At 44.8% G+C, this 25,215-nt stretch overlaps 1 protein-coding gene across 1 annotated transcript in view; it reads right to left on the minus strand.

Moving 5' to 3' along the window:
- Window positions 1-24,164, minus strand: part of LOC126175471 (uncharacterized) — a 38,611-nt gene extending 14,447 nt beyond the window's left edge. The window contains exons 1-2 of the mRNA XM_049922322.1: window positions 24,039-24,164; window positions 16,880-17,211 (exon numbers count right to left, since the gene is read on the minus strand). Of these exons, the coding sequence (XP_049778279.1) occupies window positions 16,880-17,211; window positions 24,039-24,164 (458 nt within the window). The remainder of the gene's footprint in view (window positions 1-16,879; window positions 17,212-24,038) is intronic.
- Between the last annotated feature and the right edge of the window lie 1,051 nt (window positions 24,165-25,215).

The following is a 25,215-nucleotide window of genomic DNA, read 5'->3' on the forward strand; positions in this document are numbered from 1 at the left end:
TATCATTTATAACTGTAAGTTTAATACAATAAATATTATAAAGCGTTAAAACCTCGATATTCATTTATAAACACACTGTACTTCAATTAAGCTAACTTGGTGGCTGACGTTCAGCGAGTGAAGTGGGAGAGGCTAACCGGTAGCCAGTTGTTGTTCTTTTTCGAGCCCCATGTACCATCTGTTGTCTTGCCTGTTTTGCGTGTACATGTAGGGCCTTGTCAACGACTGCTGCCTGCGCGCCGCTAAAGTTGTTTTTCCCGCATCATCCCACCGTTGCAGTCGTTCAATAACATATTTAGTTTATTCGAGCTTGATGTCGTCCATACATGTGTTTGACGGATTCGTGACGAGCGCCTCACTTCATTTTTACAGAGGCACGACCCAAAATCTTCGCTAACGATTTGCTGGTCAGAGCAGCCAGATGGTGACACTCGTAGTGATACCCGCAACTGCAACAGTGCAGAGTTACTTGCAGACACCGTGTGGCCGTGCATGTTACTTTGGTTCCACAAGACAATTTACAACAGGACAATGGACAGCAGTACACTACAAGGCCGTCGTGGAAATGCCTTTGCAGTGTTATCGCATTCCCATTGTCCGCTACAACGGTACGTATGGGATCCCCAAGGGCGCCACTTGGAGCTATCTCGTAGATCCACTTGCGTCAAATACTGATGATCATGTCGCACCTTGTCATCGATACCACTATGCCCAGTCTGGTCCTATCTCACACGCAATATGGAGACAATAAAAGGGGTTCTAGCGTCTCACATTGTAAAAAAAAATTAAAAAATAATAATAATTAAATAAAAAAACTCTTATGAGAAACAGTCCGCTGTAACAAGGGTGAGCCAATAAATACGGCATATTGCTATGAATGTGTACCCGTCAAGAACAGCGCGATTTTTGTGAGCCGATAAACTGTCTGCATAGCAAGTCCATAGCGAAATTCGTCCCATATGTGGTTAGAACTGTATTTCGTGGAAATTTTTGTTCGACTGGATGCAGGAATTCAACAAAGGACAAAAAAGTCACAAACAAGGAGCGTTCTAGCGGGCTTGGTTATCCAGCTATAGTACATTCTTTCCTCCTGCAGGGGTTATTTCGCTACTCGAAGGACGCATCGGTCTTGTGGATAGCAGCAATATAAGAAACCAAATGAACTTGTCATATCACGAAAGGTCACTCGTTAGATGCGAATGCAGCCACAACAATTCTATGCTGCAGGCTTTTAACACCTTGTCGAGCGATGAGCGATTTAAGATAATAAGGGGAGCATGTAGAAAAGGAAAATAAATTTCAGGCTGGTACGAGTGGCTCTAATGTCTGCGTCCCAGTTTGTGACTTATTTATTGACCGACCCTCCTACTTTCAGGCAATTTGAACGATGTATCAACGCTATAAAAATTACATATAAGTCACAGGTTCTACAGTGACTATTTTGTTTAATTATGCGTTTCAACTTATACATTATCATCAGATCAATCATGGTCAAGTGAAAACGTCATACATAGGTTTGGAGTCACCTGCATTACTCACAAGACAATGCATTGTGCGGCTTTATAACACTTTAATTTATTTCCGTTTTTAAAATTTTATGTAACGTTATTTTATTTAACACTGAATGAATGGAAATGTCTATGAAATAGCTCCAGTTTCACTGTTCTTCATGAATTACTGTCCCTTCAAGCAACTGCTAATGCATGGTTTAGAAACTAGTCAGTTGTCACAGATAAGCGCTATTTTTGACGAATATAAGTATTGTGATAATATGGACAAAAAGTGACAAATATATATGAACAGTGATGTCGTGCCGCTGCCAACCATATTAGCTATACTTCGTTCACATTTAAAGAAGAAGAATAAGAGCAACTTGGGATATGTCACAGTTAGCATAGGATTCGTGCCCTGCTATCACTTCCGTTTGGACTTTATTCAACTTTTCCCATATAACAGAACAAGATGCTTTTTAAAAAATGGTTCAAATGGCTCTGAGCACTATGGGACTCAACTGCTGTGGTCATCAGTCCCCTAGTACTTAGAACTACTTAAACCTAACTAACCTAAGGACATCACACACACCCATGCCCGAGGCAGGATTGGAACCTGCGACCGTAGCAGCAGCGCGGCTCAGGACTGGAGCGCCTAGAACCTCACGGCCACCGTGGCCGGCAAGATGCTTTTTAGCTTTAAATTGGACGTCCATAAAAAGGTCATGTGTGAAAGGAAAGAAAGCTTTTCTTGTCTTTGCTCTGGCTGCACATCTTCTAAGTTGACTTTCAACGATATTCCGGAATAATAAGGAACAAACGGAACGTCAAAAGCTAGTTGAGGTTCTTTGCTGACGAATAGCACTTGGCTTAGTGCTTAAGGCTTCCTTAAGACATTTCCTTTTTTCAACACTTAGAATGAAGTATATCTGCGTCAGTAAATACTGGTCCATATCCAACCCCATGGAATGGACCCAGTATACAACGGTCTCCTTATTTAAACCGCATCATGTTTGGGATAAAACTCGATCTTTATTAGATATTCACTATCGCCTTCTTCTGAGTATTTTATACGTGGATGCTACCGCTGAAGACTCCGAAGCCAAGATATGAACTGGTTACTTCTAAGTCGAATGTCACCGCACCAGCGTACGTTAATGACTTTAGCAACTGAGTCGGATAAAATATCGTCCAAGCTCCCATACAGGATGAACCCGAAATCCAGCAACAATAACTTCGCGGCTCGTTCAGGGTTATTTCCTGACAATTTTGGTATAAGAGGCTCTTGGTCTCCGGTGGCTCTTTGCAGAGTATTAATGTTATTATGATTATGTGATTAACTCGGTGTGTACGCAATTACCTTTGTTTCTTGAAAATAGATTCACCATAGTGGAAAAGCCTGTAAAATGCAGTAATTCTAATAAGTGGCGTGGTTTCTCTTCGGCACCTGTTTACATATCCAAAAATACCGTGATGTTTGTGCGTGAAGACGTCACCCGCCTGCATTCCCGTAATTTATATCAACATTTTGTTTGCCAGTAAGTAACTCAGGAACTCAAGTTTCACATTGTTTACTTCTGCAATAAGGAAATGTGTCGTCGCTTGCGGAGGTTCGACGAATTGAATAGTTGAATGAGATAGACGTCACCCGGTTGCATTCCCGTAAGTTACTCGTATTTGAACATTTTATACACGCAGAGTAACTCAGGTTCCTACTGGACGTAATTGCCGTCGCTGTGGGATTATCGTCGTTTTGCATCTGTTCCATTGCATTGAATGAATCCATGCAAGAGGTGGATGTTAGCCAACTCTTCGTCAATAACTACTACACTGTATCGCCATTAACATATAACTAGCACTGCTGGAAAACAAACACGAGACAGGACCGAGCAGTCCTGAATGCAAGCTTAAGGCCAAAGAGTTATCAGTGGTAAGTACCGTGAGAGAATGGAGCAAGTCTGTTTCCAACCAGATCGAGCAATGCTTCAAAACACTCAGAAAATGTTCCCGAACAGCCTCAGAAATTTTCTCGTGAAGATGGATTTCACCCCGTATATGTATCCTTTGAGCAACGAGCGCATTATTACGCCTTCAAAGGAGCGGAACGGCAAGCCGCACAGCAGTGCCGTACTGCTGTTATATCGCTAAAATGCATAAGCAGCTTTGAAGCATGGTTTTCCTCTTAGCTAACTGCATCTTCTACCTACACGTTTACACATTGCTGAGTATGCTGAACATGTCTACTGCTGAACCTACTGCTGTGTTACCCATACAAATGAAAACGTCCGTTCGTTCGAAATCATATATCTCTGAAAGGTTTTCACCGATTGCTTTGTCACAACGCTGCATTTGATTACGCTCGTTTTTTATACGCCTACTACACACACACACACACACACACACACATATATATATATATATATATATATATATATATATATATATATATATATATATATATATATATATATATATATAGCCCAGTTTTATGTGAGATTTCGTGTAGCTTTTCCAACGCAAGGTAGCACAGGTAGAGTATCCCTATGAAATCATGATAACGTGCTCCATTGAGCGTAGGTGGAAGAAACTAAAATGAGCTCTAACATGGAAATTAAGCGTTTCCGGACACATGTCTACATACCATCTTTTCTTTATTTGTGTGTGGGGAATGTTTCCTGAAAGTTTGGCCGTACCTTTTTGTAACACCCTGTATATATCCTTTTGAGAGAGCGATTGAACTTGAGTAGTCATTATTTCTTCTTCTTTCTTCGTTCTTCTCAAATTCGCATTATTACGCCTTCAAAGGAGCGGAACGGCAAGCCGCACAGCAGTGCCGTGCTGCGGTTATATCGCTAAAATGCATAAGCAGCTTTGAAGCATGGTTTTCCTCTTAGCTAACTGCATCTTCTACCTACACGTTTACACATTGCTGAGTATGCTGAACATGTCTACTGCTGAACCTACTGCTGTGTTACCCATACAAATGAAAACGTCCGTTCGTTCGAAATCATATATCTCTGAAAGGTTTTCACCGATTGCTTTGTCACAACGCTGCATTTGATTACGCTCGTTTTATATATATATATATATAGCCCAGTTTTATGTGAGATTTCGTGTAGTTTTTCCAACGCAAGGTAACACAGGTAGAGTATCCCTATGAAATCATGATAACGTGCTCCATTGAGCGTAGGTGGAAGAAACTAAAATGAGCTCTAACATGGAAATTAAGCGTTTCCGGACACATGTCTACATAACATCTTTTCTTTATTTGTGTGTGAGGAATGTTTCCTGAAAGTTTGGCCGTACCTTTTTGTAACACCCTGTATATATCCTTTTGAGAGAGCGATTGAACTTGAGTAGTCATTATTTCTTCTTCTTTCTTCGTTCTTCTCAAATTATCTTCATACGTTCATTGTGTTCTCTCTTGCGTTCTCCCGATCATCTTTTTTCCGTTCTCTTCTCCGTATGTTCTTGTTTAAGTGTGTGTTTCTTTATGATGTTTCTAAACGGTTCTCTATTGTTTATGTTGTCTTGTGTGATCCTGCGATCCCCAGTTCTTTAATGCCTTCTTCTGCTTAAGTGATCCACTCTGTCTTGTTTTTGCTCTGTTTACTATCTCAAAGATTTGTCTTGTGAACCTGCTTTTATTCATCCTGCTGATACGTCCATAAAAGTTCATATTTCTCTTTCTAGTGGTGTCTGTTGTTGTTTTTACGTCTTTGTAAATCTCTCTAGTTGGCCTCTTCATCCAAACTCCTTCCTGAAACACTGGTCCATATATTTTCCTCAGAATTTTTCTTTCCAATCTCTCTTATCTTCATATGACCATGAATCACGGTAGTTTCTGCAGCATAAAGTGCTTCTGGTAGGACTACTATGTTGTAATGCCTAAGTTCGCATTGACAGAAATAGACTTTTTATTATAGTGATTCCAAGTGAGCTTATATGCTTTTTGCAATCTGGAGATTCTATCTTTACTGGCTATTGAGTTCAGTCCTGATGGTTGGATTATCTCTCCCAGATATCTGAAGTGGGCAACTTGTGCCATTTTCCCGTATTGACTAGTAATCGAGAGATTATCTACAGGTTTGTTTTCCATATACTGTGTTTTCTCGTAGGAGATTTGTAGCCCAGTTTTCTGTGAGATTTCGTGTAGTTTTTCCAACGCTAGTTTGGCTTCCTCTCTATTGTTCGTTAGAATGGCAAGATCGTCCTCGAAAGCCAGACATTTCACTCTAATTCTCTGCTCTTTTTTAATCCCAAGCTGAATTCCTTTTATTTCCTTTCCCCATGTCCTCACAATTTTTTCCACAACCACGTTAAACAGAAGGGGGTACATTCCATCTCCTTGGCGAACACCAGTATGGATATGAACAATGCTTCTGATGTATATCCCATGAATTTAACTTTGGAGGTTGTATCTGTTAATGCCTGTTGAATAATTGACATTGTTTTCCTGTCAGACCTGAACTCCTCTAAAGTGTGAAAAGGGGAAAATCAATAAAAATGTTGTTAACTGAATCTTCTGTCAGTTCTTGGTAGAACAACATTATAATAAAAGCAAACTAATGCTTTTCATTTATTATTAATAAAAATGCTAATGCTCGTTGGTACAAAATCGCAAATTTCGAAAGCTCTTCACCGATTGCTTTGAAATTTTGATGCAACGTTGCAATCGAATATACACATGTTTTCATATGTCTATTTTTAATACAATACATAAATAAATATGTAACATATAAAGAGGAAACGTTTTACCAAAAATCTCGAAAAGTTACTGACCGATTCACTTTGAATTTTAACGAAATGCTCTAATGACCATTCGGGCCTTTTAAAAACGTGTACTTTCTTTTCCATTTAACCACACAGCCACAGTTTCGGGTCACCGGGAAGAGCTAATTAAAAAAAACCTTTGAACGAGCTAGTTTCCAGAAGTGCATAGTAAGAATGCCAAATGCCTTGTCGCATTTGTAACACCGGTTCTCGTTAGATTACCGAAGTTAAGCGCTGTTGGGTTTGGCTAGCACTTGGATACGTGACCGTCCGAGCTGCCGAGCGCTGCTGGAAAGCGGAGTGTACTCAGCCGTTGTGCGGCTAACTGAGGAGCTTCTTGACAGAGAAGTAGCGGCTCCGGTCACGAAAACTGAGAACAGGAGGATGAGTGATGTGCTGACCACAGGCCCCTCCTTATCCGCATCCAGCGACGCCTGTCGGCTCAGGATGACACGGCAGCCGGTCAATACCATTGGCCCTTCCAAGGCATATTCGAACGGAGTTTTAGGAGGAACATAGTAAAAACTTGCATTATTAATTGAAAGGGGCTCATGTTCAAATCATTTCAGGTCTCATTATCTGGACAGGTTTTATTTTCATAAACCCGAGTACAGTCATGTTTGTTCGCGGAGTGCAGTGTTTTGGTCACGTTACGATGCAAAGACGTGAGAATAAGATCCTCGTGTGCTCGAAGCAGGCTGGACAGAGGTTGGAGTTTCAACAACGTTGAATGACTCACATGCTTATTAAATATTTTGATGATTTCTGAAATATGTAGAACGGATAATCCTTACGTGAAATGGCCACAGTGCTACGATCTTGTCTCTCATGATTTCTCGTAAATGATAAGACAGAAAAAATCTTCTTGAAAGACATCATGTTTACGCCACTGACGCTACTAAGTAGTACGAGCGCACATGTCCATATGTCGTAAAACAGCACAGTCTGCATATACATATGTTCGTTCCACCATCACTAGTAACTTTTGCACTAAACCACAGCAGCTGCATTTGATAAATTGCGATAGTGGAAATAAAAAGTTTAACAGTCACTGGCGTCAACATGATGTCTTTCAAGAAATTTCACATGACTGTGAATCCCAGTTATAAAAAGGAAAAAATCGTCTTCCTTGTGGTAAGAAAATTCCATTGAAGATGTATGGCCTTATCGGTAGCTGTCACAATTCTCATCATTCCACTGTAAAACGAATAACGCTTCAGACTGACTTAGCATCGCTCTATCGAATGGGCAAGATTTAAAAATCATTTTATTTGTAAGGAAAGCAAATAGACGGTTTCCGTCGAAGCTGGGCGGCGTACGTGAGTCATGCTACGCAGGATGACTGTGGGCTGAGTCCAGCTACACGTTGCAAAAATGAAACTACAAATATCTGCACAAGCACCAGAGAAAATGAGCCTGGCGTCCCATAGGAGTGGCACGCGGTACATAGCAGTGCTTATGTCCCTGACAAACATTTAAAATCACTGAAACTAAACAAGGCTCCTGGGCCCGACGGAATCCATGTCAGAGTTTGTACAGAATCTGCAGCTGAATTGGCTCCCATTTTAACTACACTCCTGGAAATTGAAATAAGAACACCGTGAATTCATTGTCCCAGGAAGGGGAAACTTTATTGACACATTCCTGGGGTCAGATACATCACATGATCACACTGACAGAACCACAGGCACATAGACACAGGCAACAGAGCATGCACAATGTCGGCACTAGTACAGTGTATATCCACCTTTCGCAGCAATGCAGGCTGCTATTCTCCCATGGAGACGATCGTAGAGATGCTGGATGTAGTCCTGTGGAACGGCTTGCCATGCCATTTCCACCTGGCGCCTCAGTTGGACCAGCGTTCGTGCTGGACGTGCAGACCGCGTGAGACGACGCTTCATCCAGTCCCAAACATGCTCAATGGGGGACAGATCCGGAGATCTTGCTGGCCAGGGTAGTTGACTTACACCTTCTAGAGCACGTTGGGTGGCACGGGATACATGCGGACGTGCATTGTCCTGTTGGAACAGCAAGTTCCCTTGCCGGTCTAGGAATGGTAGAACGATGGGTTCGATGACGGTTTGGATGTACCGTGCACTATTCAGTGTCCCCTCGACGATCACCAGTGGTGTACGGCCAGTGTAGGAGATCGCTCCCCACACCATGATGCCGGGTGTTGGCCCTGTGTGCCTCGGTCGTATACAGTCCTGATTGTGGCGCTCACCTGCACGGCGCCAAACACGCATACGACCATCACTGGCACCAAGGCAGAAGCGACTCTCATCTCTGAAGACGACACGTCTCCATTCGTCCCTCCATTCACGCCTGTCGCGACACCACTGGAGGCGGGCTGCACGATGTTGGGGCGTGAGCGGAAGACGGCCTAACGGTGTGCGGGACCGTAGCCCAGCTTCATGGAGACGGTTGCGAATGGTCCTCGCCGATACCCCAGGAGCAACAGTGTCCCTAATTTGCTGGGAAGTGGTGGTGCGGTCCCCTACGGCACTGCGTAGGATCCTACGGTCTTGGCGTGCATCCGTGCGTCGCTGCGGTCCGGTCCCAGGTCGACGGGCACGTGCACCTTCCGCCGACCACTGGCGACAACATCGATGTACTGTGGAGACCTCACACCCCACGTGTTGAGCAATTCGGCGGTACGTCCACCCGGCCTCCCGCATGCCCACTATACGCCCTCGCTCAAAGTCCGTCAACTGCACATACGGTTCACGTCCACGCTGTCGCGGCATGCTACCAGTGTTAAAGACTGCGATGGAGCTCCGTATGCCACGGCAAACTGGCTGACACTGACGGCGGCGGTGCACAAATGCTGCGCAGCTAGCGCCATTCGACGGCCAACACCGCGGTTCCTGGTGTGTCCGCTGTGCCGTGCGTGTGATCATTGCTTGTACAGCCCTCTCGCAGTGTCCGGAGCAAGTATGGTGGGTCTGACACACCGGTGTCAATGTGTTGCTTTTTCCATTTCCAGGAGTGTATAATATGCCGTGGATCCCATGAACAAAATCTGCAACCAGTAACTTGGAGAAACCATAGGTCACATGCGTCTACAAGATGGATAATCCACAAAAACTACAGTCCAATGTCATTGACGTACATTTGTTGTAGAATCCTAGAACATATTCTAAATTCAAATCACAAAATGTGATTGAAATCTTATGGGACTTAATTGCTAAGGTCATCAGTCCCTAAGCTTACACACTACTTAACCTAAATTATCCTAAGGACAAACACACACACCCATGCCCGAGGGAGGACTCGAACCTCCGCCGGGAGCAGCCGCACGGTCCGTGACTGCAGCACCTTAGACCGCTCGGCTAATCCCGCGCGGCAATTTCAAATGTAATGAGTGTTCTGGAACAGAATAACCTCATCCATACCAAACAGTATGGTTACTGAAAACATCGATCATGCGAAACATAGCTTGCGTTTTCTCACATGAAATCCTGAAATGAAGGCATTCAGATGGGTGCGGTATTTATCGACTTCCAAACAGTATTCACCTCTGTACTACACAAACGTTTATTAACAAAAGAATGATTATATGGCGCGTCAAACAAAATTTGCGACTGGACTATGGATCCTGTGGTAGAGAGGACGCTGGATGTTATCTTGGGTGCAGAGTCGTCGACAAGAAATAGATGTAACTTTAGGAGTGGTCCAGGAAAGTGTGTGGGAACATTATTGCTCGTACTCAATATTTGTGACCTGCGGACAATATTAAAGTAAAGTCCGACTTTTCGCAGATAACGCAGTTATGGTTCAAATGACTCTGAGCACTATGCGACTTAACTGCTGAGGTCATCAGTCGCCTAGAACTTAGAACTAATTAAGCCTAACTAACCTAAGGACATCACACACGTCCATGCCCGAGGCAGGATTCGAACCTGCGACCGTAGCGGTCGCTCGGCTCCAGACTGGCGCGCTCAGAACCGCACGGCCACTCCGGCCGGCCTAACGCAGTTACCTATAATGAAATAAGCCTACTGTCTGAAAAAATTACACAAATATTCAGTCAGATCTTGGTAAGATTTTAAGAGGTACAAAGAGTATTAACTTGCTTTGAATGTACAAACTGTAAAAGTATGCGCTTGAGAAAACGAGAAAACATACGAGGGGCTTTCATCAGTTTTTCCGTCAGTTTTGGTTGAAAAAATGCGGAATTTGTTGTGGGACTTCGTGGAATATTCCCGCTACAATCCCTGTAGTTTAATGGTGTTCCGATAGGTAGCGACGCTGTACGTATCCTTCAAACTGATGTCTGTTGAAGCAGAGAGCTGTCAGAGATTTTCTTTAGGCAAGAAAGCAGAGCATCGCATATATTAAAAGGCTCTTGCAGAAGTCTACGGAGACCTGGCAGTGAACAAAAGCGAGTGAGTCGTTGAGCGAGGCATCTGTCATCATCGCAATTGTCCTTCCTCATCAGGCATACAGCCCGGATCTCGCTCCTTCCGACTTCCGTCTGTTTGGTCCAATGAAGGATGCACTCCACGGGTAGCAGTACACGGATGATGGGGAGGCTGCTGATGCAACAAAACGTTGGTTCCGACATCGACCAGTAGAGTGGTACCAAGTGGGCATACAGGTCCCCCCCCCCCCCCCCCCCAGTAAGGTGGCGTAAGATCGTGATACTGAACGAAGATTGTGCTGAAAGAGTGGAGAATAATGTGTTGGAAACATGAATAAAACTTCCTTCCTTTCAGAAAAAATGTGTTGCATTTGTTACTGAACTCCTCTCGTAGCATCCTTCGACTATATTGGAATCAGTCAAATCATACCTGGGTGTCATAATTTGTAGGAATATGAAATAGATTTATCGCTAGGCTCAGTCGTAGGCTCAGGGGTAGACCTAGCTCATTTGCAGGATACTAGGGAATAATAATCAATCTACAGATGAGATTGCGTATAAAACACTCGAGTGGCTCATTCTAGGATATAACTAAAATGTATGGGACCTAATCCAAATGGAGCTAACAAGAAATATGGAACATCTATAAAGGTAGCCGATACAAACTGTCACAGATTCGACTCACGGGACAGTACCACATACATGTTGCAAAGACAGACACCAATCATCCAGCGAAGGCCTACTTAAAAAGTTTGGAGAACCAATATTAAGTGAATAATCTAGAGAAATTCTTCATTCTCCTAGGTATCTCTCCCATAGGGACTGTGAGACAAGGTTAGACTAATTATAGCAAGCTCAGAGGTGTCCAAACGGTCATTCTCTCCCGCTCCATCCGCGATAGGAACGAGAAAAACCCCTAACATACGGTAGCATTCACTTCGATGTGGTTTGCAGAGTTCATATATATCTGTCGAAGTAGATTTTTCCCTGAACACATGTTGATTCTCTTACAGTAGCTTATGTTCGTTCGGGAACGTCAGAGCACCAGAGCTTAAAATATGTTCTAGGGTCCTGTGATAGAAGGATATTAACGTTATACCTTTTACATCCTCCGCATTCGTAATTTTAGTATTACTGCAAACAATGTATCACACTTTTTCTAGTTGGTTGCGATGAAACATTGGTACGCTTGTATTCCAATGCGTGAACACATTTTTAAATGCGGAAATGAATAGTGCGGCTTCTTGTCTCTTGCCTTGAAATTCTACAACAGACTGATACAAGAGAGATTAGATATATGACTATCAAAGAGGCTGTTCATGTTTGTGCCTCAGTGATTAGAAAAGAAGACGAGACAACGGGGCCATGGGTGTCCGGAGAAATTTATCGACAAATAAGGGGGCCAAAGACTCTGAAATTGCCACTTTCTTGTAAATGAGTTGGTCAGTTTCGAGACCAGTGATGCCACAAGAACAAATGTAGCGTAATAATGCAACTGACTAAACTCTGTACACCAGATCCCAGAGGGGGGAGGGGGCGAGCGCCCTGCTTTGACCTCATCCCGTTGTGGACGCATATATCTGCACCGATAGGGAGCAGCAGATTACTTTTGTAGGAAAAAAAACAGGATGAACAGCTGGACGCTACAGTATATGATTCTCGCGGCCGTATCCAAAGGAACACATAGAGCAGCGAGCGCCAATGGTAGGCAGAAGCTGCGGTGCTCAGACCGTGAACTCCAGCCAATCCACTTGAGCGTTTTCTTAGCAAATGTGATCTACAGATTTCTGAACAGTTGTGACTGCAACAGTTCGCGCCGTCTCCCACTGTATCCCACCTGTGACTTGGATTAAAACGAATCTACTCAGTCAGCAGCGTCCGGCTATTATACAGAGGGGTCCAAAAAATGTATACACTGTTTAAAAGTCCATATCTGGCAAACTTACGAGGGTCGTTTTTTAAGTAAGGGCCGTTCGCGCGCATAGTCCCGTAGTTCGCGCGGACGCCGCAACAAGCCACCGCGCCACTTGCCGGCATCATTCCCGTTCACACTGATGTAAGTTGCAGCTCTGTAGCTGACGTGTACGCATCGCTGTGCTACTTTATAATGTTTACGATTATTGAATCGCTCGCCGCGTGTGAGATACGGTCAGTGATACGTTTTTTGACTGCGAGAAGCCTATCAGTTGCAGAAATTCATCGTCAGTTAACAGAAGTTTATGGCTTGAATGCAGTGAGTGAAGGTAAAGTGCGTCAATGGGTTAGAGAGTTTAAAAATGGTCGTCAAAACGTCCATGACGAAGAACGCTCTGTGATCACTGATGATTTGGTGGCTGCAGTCGAAACAAAGGTTCGTGAGGACAGAAGATTCACAATTTCCACTCTTTCTTTGGAATTTCCACAAGTTTCAAGATCGGTTTTGTACAAAATTGCGTCTGAAAACCTAAACTTTAAGAAACTGTGTTCTCGGTGGGTACCCAGACTCCTCACAGGGGACCACAAAGGGAAGAGATTTACCACTTCATTGGACTTTTTGATTCGTTATGAGGAAGAAGGGGATGACATGTTGAGTCACATTGTCACTGGAGATGAAACATGGGTATCCCATATCACTCCCGAAAGCAAATAATCGATGGAATGGCGACACACAACCTCACCCGTCAAGGTCAAAGCCAAACAGACACTGTCAAAGCGCAAGATTATGGCAACTGTGTTCTGGGACCGGCGCGGTGTTTTGCTAGTGGACTTTATGCCACGAGGAACGACAATCAACTCAGATGCCTACTGTGCGCAACTCTAAAGAAGCTCCGCAGAGGAATTCAAAACAAATGGCGCGGCATGCTGACAAAAGGAGTTTTGCTCCTGCACGATAACGCTAGGCCTCACATCCCTCAAAAGACTCGGGATTTGATTGATTCTTTTGGCTGGGAAGTTTTGGACCATGCACCATACAGCCCCGACCTTGCTCCTAGCGATTTTCGCCTTTTCTGGTACCTGAAACACTATCTTGGCGGGCAGCGCTTCAATGACGACGATGAAGTGAAAGCGGCCGTGAACTCATGGCTGTCGGAGCAGGCGGCCGAATTCTTTGAAGAGGGAATTAAAAACTTAGTTGTACGGTATGACAAGTGCTTAAATAAACAAGGCAACTATGTTAAATAATAGGTAAAAGTGTGTAGAATCAGAAAATAAAAGTTTTTTTACAAAAGTATTTGTATCTTTTTTAAAAATAAAAACGGCCCTTACTTAAAAAACAACCCTCGTATTTACGGAGTTGTCTCATCTTTGGTAGGGTAATAGTTTGTAGTTCCGGCAATCGCCACACAAGCGTTGTATTGCGTTGTTTTGTTTTGTCAGATGACAGTCGCCAGATAGTCAGTGTTTTGTTGCACCTAGTTACTCGAGTAAACATGGATGGCGCAAGGCTTACATTCGATGAAAGGAAATCAGTTTTGAAGTGATATTTTAAGTACGAAAACATTAATGAGGTTCAACGGCAATGGCAAAATGAGTATCAAACAGAGCCACCGACAAGTTTAACGATTCGTTGCATTCGAGACAAATTTGAAGCCGAAGGCTGTGTTAAAGATGAATACAAACAACGATCTGGACGACCTGTAACAGTAACAAGTCCAGCTAACTCCCGTCGTGTGTTACAACAATTCACTCGCTCACCACAGAAGTCTATGAGACAGCGTGCCCGTGAAACTGGAGTGAGTTGCTCAAGTGTTCGGCGAATTTTGAAGACAGCAAAGTGGAAGTGCTACATCCCACGATTGCTACACGCAATGAACGAGGACGACCCAGATCGTAGAATGGAGCACTGCAAGTAGTTTACTAACATGGAGCGCAACGATGAAGAGTTTGCAGAGATGATTGTGTGGTCTGATGAGGCACAGTTCAAACTTAATGGTACAGTAAATCGCCACAATTGCATCTACTGGGCCGCCGAAAATCCGAACGTCCATGTAGACAAAGCCGTGAACTGGCAGGAGTAAATGTGTGATGTGGGTTGTCTTATCGGGGGTTGATTGGGCCATTCTTCTTTGACTGCACAGTTACCGGTGAGGTTTACCTTCAGAAGCTTCAGACATCCATTTTACCTGCCATCCGAGACTTGTATGGAGATGGAAGAGTTTACTTTCAACAAGATGGTGCCCCAGCCCACTACCAAAAAGGTGTTAGGGCGTATCTCGACGGAAATCTACCAGGAAGATGGATAGGCCGTAGAGGTGCTGTGGAGTATCCACCACGTTCTCCAGACCTAACTCCTCTGGACTTTTTCCTGTGGGGAACACTGAAGGACGTCGTTTATCGACAAAAGCCACGCACACAGGATGAACTTCGAGAATCCATCGTACATTCATGTGCAAATATCCAACTGAACACGTTGCAGTCAGCAGTTTGTGTTGCAGTTCGGCGGCATCGTTTGTGTGTGGATGTTAATGGTGACCATTTCGAACACCTAAAGTGATATCTTTAAGTTGGTCTTTAAGCTACACTTTCACCACAAACGAGACAACTCCGTCAATTAGTTTGCAAGTTATGGACTTTTAGACAGTGGATACATTTTTTTGGACCCCTGTGTATGCCGGATGCTTCCTCCCCTACAGCTCATGTATGCATTAAAGGCCAACCAGTATGTCAAACCGTCCTGCTAACGTGAAACGGCCCTGTCCTCATGCGGTGTACATACTTATTGGGCTTGGGCTATATCACAGTTATCATAGGATTCGTGCCCTGATATCACTTCCCATATAACAGAACAAGGTGCTTTTTAGCTTGAGATTGGATGTCCAGAAAGAGGTCATGTGTGAAAGGAAAAAAAGCTTTTTTTGTCTTACCTCTGGCTGCACAGCTTCTGACTTTAAACGATATTCCGGAATAATAAGGAACAATCGGAACGTTAAAAGCTAGTTGAGGTTCTTTTCTGCCCTATAGCACTTGGCTTAGTGCTTAAGGCTTCTTTAAGACATTTCCTTTTCTCAGCATTCAGAATGAAGTATATCTGCGTCAGCACGGCAAGGACGCAGTATACAACGGTCTCCTTATTTAAACCGCATCATGTTTGGGATGAAACTCGAGCTTAATAAGATATTCACTATCGCCTTCTTCTGAGTATTTAATACATGGATGTGACCTCTAAAGATTCCGAAGCCAAGGTATGAACCGGTTACTTCTAAGTCGAATGTCACCGCACCAGCGTACGTTAATGACTTTAACAACTGAGTCGGATAAAATATCGTCCAAGTTCCCATGCAGGATGAACCCGAAATCCAGCAACAATAACTTCGGGGCTAGTTCAGGGTTATTTCCTGATAGTTTTGGTATAAGAGGCTCTTGGTCTCTGGTGGCTTGTCTTACCGGAGCTTCTTGATTCGGCCATTCTTCTTTGACTGCACAGTTACCGTTGAGGTTTACCTTCAGAAGCTTCAGACATCCATTTTACCTGCCATCCGAGACTTGTATGGAGACGGAAGAGTTTACTTTCAACAAGATGGTGCCCCAGCCCACAACCAAAATCGCGTTAGGGCGTATCTCGACGGAAATCTACCAGGAAGATGGATAGGCCGTAGAGGTAGTTCAAATGGCTCTGAGCACTTTGGGACTTAACTTCTTAGGTCATCAGTCCCCTAGAACGTAGAACTACTTAAACCTAACTAACCTAAGGACATCACACACATCCACGCCCGAGGCAGGATTCGAACATGCGACCGTAGCAGTCCCGCGGTTCCGGACTGCAGCGCCTAGAACCCCACGGCCACCTTGGCCGGCAGGCCGTAGAGGTGCTGTGGAGTATCAACCACGTTCTCCAGACCTAACTCCTCTGGACTTTTACCTCTGGGGAACACTAAAGGACGTCTTTTATCGACGTAAGCCACGCACACTGGATGAACTTCGAGAATCCATCGTACATTCATGTGCAAATATCCAACTGAACACGTTGCAGTCAGTAGCTTGTGCTGCAGTTCGGCGGCATCGTTTGTGTGGGAATGTTAATGGTGACCATTTCGAACACCTACGGTGGTATCTTTAAGTTGGACTTCAAGCTACACTTTCACCAAAAATGAGACAACGCCGTCAATTAGTTTGCAAGTTACGGACGTTTAAACAGTGGATACATTTTTCTGGACCCCTGTGTATGCCGGATGCTTCCTCCCCTACAGCTCATGTAAGCATTAAAGGCTAACCAGTATATCGAACCGTCCTGCTAACGTGAAACGGCCCTGTCCTCGTGCGGTGTACTTACTTATTGGGCTTCTCGCCTCCCTGAGGCAGCTTGCTGTCCGCAGAGGTGTTGGGCTGAGGTGTGGGTGGAGGAGGCGTCGGCTTGGCGGGCGGCTTGGTGTGGCCGCCCTCTGGAGGCGGCTGCGGCTTGCCGGAGGCTGAGCCCGAGCTCCCAGTTCCGGCTCCGGCGCTGGCGAGCAGCTCCTCCAGCTGGTGCTCCAGGTCGCTGTTGGAGGAGGCGCCCACGACGAGCGGCACCAGCACCTCGGCCGGCACCACGGCCACCACCACGCCGTCCACGTGCACGCGGTAGTTCTCTGAGCCGTTCTGCCGCTGGTCGTACACCGTCTCGTCCTGCCGACAGCCGCGCCACCGCGCAGACTACAGAATACACCACCCTCTCTCTGCTCCATCATCTGCTCCATTTCACCACTCCTACTTACACTACCACATCAGAAGTATCTGGACACCTTTATGCAATGCGAAATTGGTTAGTACACTACTGGCCATTAAAATGGCTACACCACGAAGATGACGTGCAAAAGACGCGAAATTTAACCGACAGGAAGAAGATGCTGTGATATGCAAATGATTAGCTTTCCAGAGCATTCACACAAGGTTGATGCCGCCGGCGACACCTACAACGTGCTGACATGAGCAAAGTTTCCAACCGATTTCTCATATACAAACAGCAGTTGACCGGCGTTGCCTGGTGAAACGTCTTTGTAATGCCTCGTGTAAGGAGGAGAAATGCGTACCATCACGTTCCCGACTTTGATAAAGGTCATATTGTAGCCTATCGCGATTGCGGTTTATCGTATCGCGACATTGCTGCCCGCCTTGGTCGAGATCCAATGACTGTTAGCAGAATATGGAATCGGTGGGTTCAGGAGTGTAATACGGAACGCCGTGCTGGATCCCAACAGCCTCGTATCACTAGCAGTCGAGATAATAGGCATCTTATCCGCATGGCTGTAACGGATCGTGCAGCCACGTCTCGATCCCTGAGTCAACAGATGGGGACGTTTGCAAGACAACAACCATCTGCACGAACAGTTCGACGACGTTTGCAGCAGCTTGGGCTATCAGCTCGGAGACCATGCCTGTGGTTACCCTTGACGATGCATCACAGACAGGAGCGCCTGCGGTGGTGTACTCAACGACGAACCTGGGTGCACGGATGGCAAAAGTCATTTTTTCGGATGAATCCAGGTTCTGTTTACAGCATCATGATGGTCTTATCCGTGTTTGGCGACATCGCGGTGAACGCACATTGGAAGCGTGTATTCGTCATCGCCATACTGGCGTATCACCCGGCGTGATGGTATGGGGTACCATTGGTTACACGTCTCGGTCACCTCTTGTTGAATGAGATGCCTCATTATGGAAACATCCCCTAGGCTGTGGCTAAGCCATGTCTCCGCAATATCTTTCTTTCAGGAGTGCTAATTCTGCAAGGTTCGCAGGAGAGCTTCTGTAACGTTTGGAAGGTGGGAGACGAGGTATTGGCAGAAGTAAAGCTGTGAGGACGAGGCGTGAGTCGTGCTTGGGTAGCTCAGTTGGCAGAGCACTTGGCTGTGAAAGGCAAAGGTCCCGAGTTTGAGTCTCGGTCCGGCACACAGTTTTAATCTGCCAGGAAGTTTCAGTTTACTCCTTACATCGCACATCAGTCAATTCAACAATACCTTTACTATACTTGTCGGCAGCTCATTCCTCTCTACTCTCAATTCCCTTTCTCCTTCCGCTACTTACCCATAAGACTCTCTTGTAAATGAGTTGTTCTTTCCTTCTTAACAATTACTATCACTGACATTCCAATACTTTCGTAAGTCATGATTCCTCATGTTTAACTTACATTAACACAGCTTCAAAAGTACTCAGATTATCAATTTTATTTTTATTCTAAATGTCTGCTATGACTAATTCTACTACTATTGTTATTATTATTAAGCCATCACCATTAGTAGCCCCGTTGTTAACTATGGCTACTACCACCATTAGGAATTGCTGCTAGGATTCATCGTTCTTTTTATGCAATAAACGAAGATTACCGTGTGTCGTCCCTTCATCGCCTAGCTCATTAGGCACGCAACGATAGGTCACCTTAACAGGGATGAAAATAAAGCGAACTATTGCATTGTTGCAGGAACCATCCTGCCACCCTCCTCGTGTGATTTAAAGAAAGTGCAATAACATAAACCAGTGTAGCAGAAACGTTAACGACATCGTTGCATTGTTTTAAGCACTGCGCCTTCTTGTATTTTTTTTCTTTTAATATGAATATGTGGTCCATGATTTGACAGCGCGTAGTGAACATCTAAACTCTTGGTAGTTCGGCACAAGGGGGCTAATAGTGTTCAGTGGGCTATCAAACGTTGCTCTCCAAAAAGATAATATCTGACAGTGGCGTGAAGGCTTAGTAACTTGCACCGAGCTTGACCGTCAGGACGGCCACTCTGGCTCCAGATGTCTGAAATGTGTGTCTGTAGAGCATCGTGTTGTGTAATGGTTAAATCCGTTATGTTAATAGTGTAAATGGGAGAGGGCAAGTTTGAAATCGAGTCTACTCATCCCGAATAAATCCATTAAGTGGGTTGACCGATGTTGAAGTTCTCATTCGATGAACTATCACCGAGAGCTGATTACGGATCATCTCTGTAGAGTACATTGGAGAGATTTTGAAATTAGTCCATGGTGCTCGCATACAATCGACTGATCAGTGTTACGTTTTCTTCTGCTGGCCACTTTGTAGCGATCCTAACTTTTTTGATAATCGCGATTTCCAAACTGATGCACAGACAACTTTGGTATGGAAGTAGAGAAACGTACCACAGAAAAGATTCCAATTGGTATACTGAACTGAATGGAACTTGTTTGTGCTACAAGTAAAAAACTACGTTGCTTTATGAGTAGAAGGACGTCAGCCTACAAATTCAACAGTTCAAGTTCCTGAAATTTTTCAATTGCTTAACGTTGTTTTCACTCAGGGTAGTACTTCGCGCACATGAAAAAGTCAAGTGGCACCGTGAACCTTATTCCACTCTAAACCAGAGTCATGTGCGCATTCAGTCCATGAAGCAGAGTCTGAACATTTTAGAATATGTTATGAAGTACATGCTCTATGAACATGACCGATCTCTTGCTCGCCAATGATACTGGGTTAAATATAGTGAAAGTGTTAACACTGGCCTGAATACTGTATGAGATGCTTACTGTGAATTTCTAAGAGAGTCTGGAAAACAATGAAATAGGTGATTCTCGTACTGATGCTCGACGTACTTGATTTGCAACATCCTGCATAATCAATTCTGTCAGAGGTGATGGTGAGGCACACTGGATTCGCAATCGGGAGGACGGTCGTTGAAACACCCGTCTCGCCATACGGATCTGGTCTTCTGATTTCCCCAAGTCGCTTTAGCCAAATGACGGGCTGGTTCCTTTGAAAAGAACGCGGCCAAATTCTTTCGCCATCATTCCTCCATCCGAGATTGTTCTTTAATAGCCTCGTCGTCGACGGGACATTAAACGCTAATTTTCCTTCGTTCCTAAGCATAATGATGAAGTCTGTTTCAGAACCCCACTGTTTGTCCACGATGGTATACATACGTATTGTGCTCCTGCGTATGAGGATCCTAGCAGAAACAACAGGCGCCAGTTTAAGTTCTGCAAGGACGACATCAAGTTATAGGCAGACCAAGAAAGTTCTTTGCTGAACTTCTGTGGATAAGAAAAGACGAAGATGACACTCTTATGGAAGGTGGGTAGATGCCGCTAGAAAACACTTTGGTGGATTCCGATGGATAAGAAAAAACGAAGATGACACTCTGATGGAAGAGGGGGTAGATAGCATTGGATTCCTGTGGATAAGAAAAGACGAAGATGGAAAATCAGGTGGAAGGCGGGTAGATGGCATTACAATACACTTGGCTGAATTGCAACGGTTAAGATGGCACTCCAATGAATGACATTAGAAAATACTTTGCTTGATCCCAGTGGATAAGAAAAGTGGAAGATTACACTCTAATGGAAGGGGCGAAGCTGACATCAGAAAATATCCAAGAACAATACAGGTGTCTATATGCAGACTGAAGGGATGAATGATAATTTGTATCTACGCTGGAATTCGAACCTGGGTCTTGTTCACTAGGCAAGTGCGCTAACTAACCTCTACGCTGCTTCGGCGTGGTGGCTTTGCACAGGTGCATGGACTACCTTAACTCGCCTCCCTCCTCAGTCCAAATTCCCATTCACGCCTCAACCAACTTGGTATTCCCCCTAAACTCGGAAAGCATTGCAGAGGCAGGCGACCTAGGGTAGTCCGTGTAGATCTGCAAAGCCACGATGTAGTCGTTAGCGCAACTGCCTCGTGAGCAGGAGACCGGGTTCGAATCTCGGTCTTGGTACAAATTTGCATTCGTCGCTTTAGTCTGCACATATACATAGTAGATGTTTGAGACTTAAAAAGTCCTGGGAACCAAATAGTTCCATTTGATTGAATACGGACGTCGATCGCTACAGAATCTATTGCACGGAAAAAGCAGGATGATGACTCGGTGTCGAGTACATTAGAGATGCAGTCACAGCTCGATTGGATAAGAAAGTTGAAAAGACTGTTAAAGAAATGATGTAAACATTTACCTATTGTGGTTTAGGAAATAAGTGGAAGCCGAAATGAAAATGCCCAGCTGGGGTCTTGAGCACCAAATTAACGCAGGCTTTATTGCGGTGGCCCACTTTCTAGAAATAAATAAATAAAAAGATGTGGATGTATAAGCGCGTTATGACGTAAGAGAACCACCAGAATTTGGGTACTGATGCAATAGCCTCTTAATATGTCATCTATAAGTTGTTTTCATGGTTTAATAGCAGTTTTGATGTTTTTGGCAGACGATATGGTGATGGACGTTTGATAAACGTTAGTAAATAAAGTTTTAACTACGTCTACATCTACATCTACATACATACTCCGCAATCCACCACACGGTTCCTGGCGGAGGGTACCTCGTACCACAACTCGCATCTTCTCTCCCTGTTCCACTCCCAAACAGAACGAGGGAAAAATAACTGCCTATATGCCTCTGTACGAGACCTAATCTCTATTATCTTACCTTTGTGGTCTTTCCGCGAAATGTAAGTTGGCGACTGTAAAATTGTACTGCTGTCAGCCTCAAATGCTGGTTCTCTAAATTTCCTCAGCAGCGATTCACGAAAAGAACGCCTCCTTTCCTCTAGAGACTCCCATCCGAGTTCCTGAAGCATTTCCGTAACACTCGCGTGATGATGAAACCTACCAGTAACAATGTAAGTAGGCTGTTTAGGCTTTTATATTGGTAACGCCACGTGGCGCGCTGTATGAAAATCACTGACTGTGCTGAGTGCAGTCTGTGGCTGGCGCTATTGTAGTATTGGGCAGTTGGATGTGAACAGCGCGTAGCGTTGCGCAGTTGAAGGTGAGCCGCCAGCAGTGGTGGATGTGGGGGGAGAGATGGCGGAGTTTTGAGAGCGGATGATCTGGACGTGTGTCCATCATAGACAGTAAATTTGTAAGACTGGATGTCACTTTTGAACACTATCAAGGTAAATACATTGTTTGTTCTTTATCAAAATCTTTCATTTGCTAACTATGCCTATCAGTAGTTAGAATCTTTTATTCAGCTGGCAGCATTGGCACACGCTGTATTGCAGTAGTTTGAGTAACGAAGATTTCTGTGAGGTAAGTGATTCATGAAAGGTATAGGTTATTGTTAGTCAGGGCCATTCTTTTTTAGGGATTTTTTAAAGTCAGATTGCGTTGCGCTAAAAATATTGTGTGTCAGTTTAAGCGCAGTCATTTATAATTTTTCTAAGGGGACGTTTCAACAAATCTAGCAGCCCGCCTCTGAATTGCTTCTACGTCCTCTGTGGTGTGCGTACTGTAAGTCCTTCGGTACACACACGATCAGATTATTTGACTTGTCGCTCTAACGAAGTAGGCGAGTGTTAGCAATATGTCTCGTGGTCTTATCGTGGCGTGTTTATCTTCTGCCGTTAGGTCAGACGATAGAAATGCCACTTGCACGGTTAGAGTAGCAGATTGACGGTGACCAACTTTAAACAGAACTTGAGTAATTTTCACACACATTTATTAAAATAATAACAATCATAAACCTTACTTAACTTGATTCTGGATGCTATTTACAATTGGCAATCTGAAGTTCCTTTGGTCTTGGAACGTTAATCATATTCTCACATATCTCTGATACCTGACAAAATTGCCGGCCAGTGTGGCCGCGCGGTTAAAGGCGCTTCAGTCTGGAACCGCGTGACCGCTACGGTCGCAGGTTCGAATCCTGCCTCGGGCATGGATGTGTGTGATGTCCTTAGGTTAGTTAGGTTTAATTAGTTCTAAGTTCTAGGCGACTGATGACCTCAGACGTTAAGTCGCATAGTGCTCAGAGCCATTTGAACCATTTTGAACCTGACAAAAGTGTCTGTTCATTTATCTTCATGGCTATGTACAGGAATATGATAATCTTATTAGGCGCAGACTGCAGACTAATGCAGACTGATTAATCGGAGGTCTGTACACTCGTTATAATACCTCGAGCGTTTAGGTATCACTGCGCGAGAGTGATCCGCAAGGAGAAAAGGTTCTACGTTAGCAGCAATCTCATTGGCTGCGTTACATATTAATTCGCGGATCGGCGGAAACAGAATTTGGTCCGTAAACGAGAGCGTCATCTCGTAGTGCGGAGACGGACGAGCGCTGCGCCTGCGCTGTTGTGCTTAGCGTGGCGCACTCTAGTGGGAAAGTTGGGTACGCGCTGACTACACGGAACTATGTACACCACATCCTCCTTCAACCCGACCTGATAGGGATCCCAAACGCTCGAGCAGTACTCAAGAATAGGTCGTATTTTTTTTAGAAAGTGGGCCACCGCCAATAAGGCCTACGTTAATTTGGTGCTGAAGTTCTCAGCTGGGCATTTCCAATTCGGGTTCCACTTATTCCTCTGAACCACAGCAGGTAAATGTTGACGTCATTCTTTTAACACTCTTTTCAGCTTTCTTATCCAATTGAGCTATGACTGCATCTCTAATGTACAAGTGGATTGTTGTTAAAAGCGATGAAAAAGATGTCCTGAGTATGCAGGCACAGAGCCGCCTGGCGTGAGTGAACCGCTGAGAGTGGCTGCGTTTACCTTGTTGCAGTCTTCAGCAGCGGCGGCGTCGCTGGGTGCGTCCAGGAGGGAGGATGGGGCGGCGAGGGCGGCGGCGGCGAGCAGGGCGGCGGCCAGAGCCAGCTGGAGGCGGGCGGCGCGCGCCATGGCTGCGGTCGGACTGAGCGCCGTGCAGAAGCAGCAGGAGCAGGGGCCGCCGCAGCACGGCGTCTGCAGGACAGGACAGGGGTCGACGGCCGCGCCGGCCAGCGCCGGTCACCCGGCGGAGCTTCCTGGAGCGCTGGTCGCTGGGCCGGCGGGGACCGCTGCCTCCAGCTAGGAGGGCTTCCTGTCGAGCAGCGTACGGACACACGCCTCAGAGTACAGGGGGCGGACTGTAGTGTGGGAACACCAAAACCACATCACCGTGCCTGTTGCCGTGTAGGAAAACAATCCGCATCAAAGCAGTTTCCATTCGTCTCGGAATCGATAAATACGGGTCCTGCAAGGTTTTAAATGAAATATTTTATCTACAGCTACAGCACTGAAAGGCCTAAGTCTTAACAAGGCTCCGGGAGTAGACAACATTCCAGTAGAACTACTGACACCCTTGGTAGAGCCAGTCCTCACAAAATCTACCATATGGTGAGCAAGATGTATGAGACAGGCGAAATACCCTCAGACTTCAAGAAGAATATAATAATCCCAATCCCAAAGAAAGCAGGTGTTAACAGATGTGAAAATTACAGAACTATCAATTTAATAAGTCACAGCTGCAAAATACTAACGCGAATTCTTTACAGACGAATGCAAAAATTGGTAGGAGCCGACGTCGGAGAAGATCAGTTTAGATTCCGTAGAAATGTTGGAACACGTGAGGCAATACTGACCCTACGACTTATCTTAGAAGAAAGATTAAGGAAAGGCAAACCTACGTTTCTAACATATGTACACTCAGGGAAAGCTTTTGACAATGTTGACTGGAATACTGTCTTTCAAATTCTGAAGGTGGCGGGAGTAAAATACAGGGAGCGAAAGGCCATTTACAATTCGTACAGAAAGCAGATGGCAGTTATAAGAGTCGAGGGGTATGAAGGGAAGCAGTGGTTGGGAAGGGAGTGAGACAGGGTTGTAGCCCCTCCCCGATGCTATTCAATCTGTATATTGAGTAAGCAGTAAAGGAAACGAAAGAAAAGTTCGGAGTAGGTATTAAAATCCA

Source organism: Schistocerca cancellata, chromosome 1 (assembly GCF_023864275.1).
Source record: "Schistocerca cancellata isolate TAMUIC-IGC-003103 chromosome 1, iqSchCanc2.1, whole genome shotgun sequence".
Lineage (NCBI taxonomy): Eukaryota > Metazoa > Arthropoda > Insecta > Orthoptera > Acrididae > Schistocerca > Schistocerca cancellata.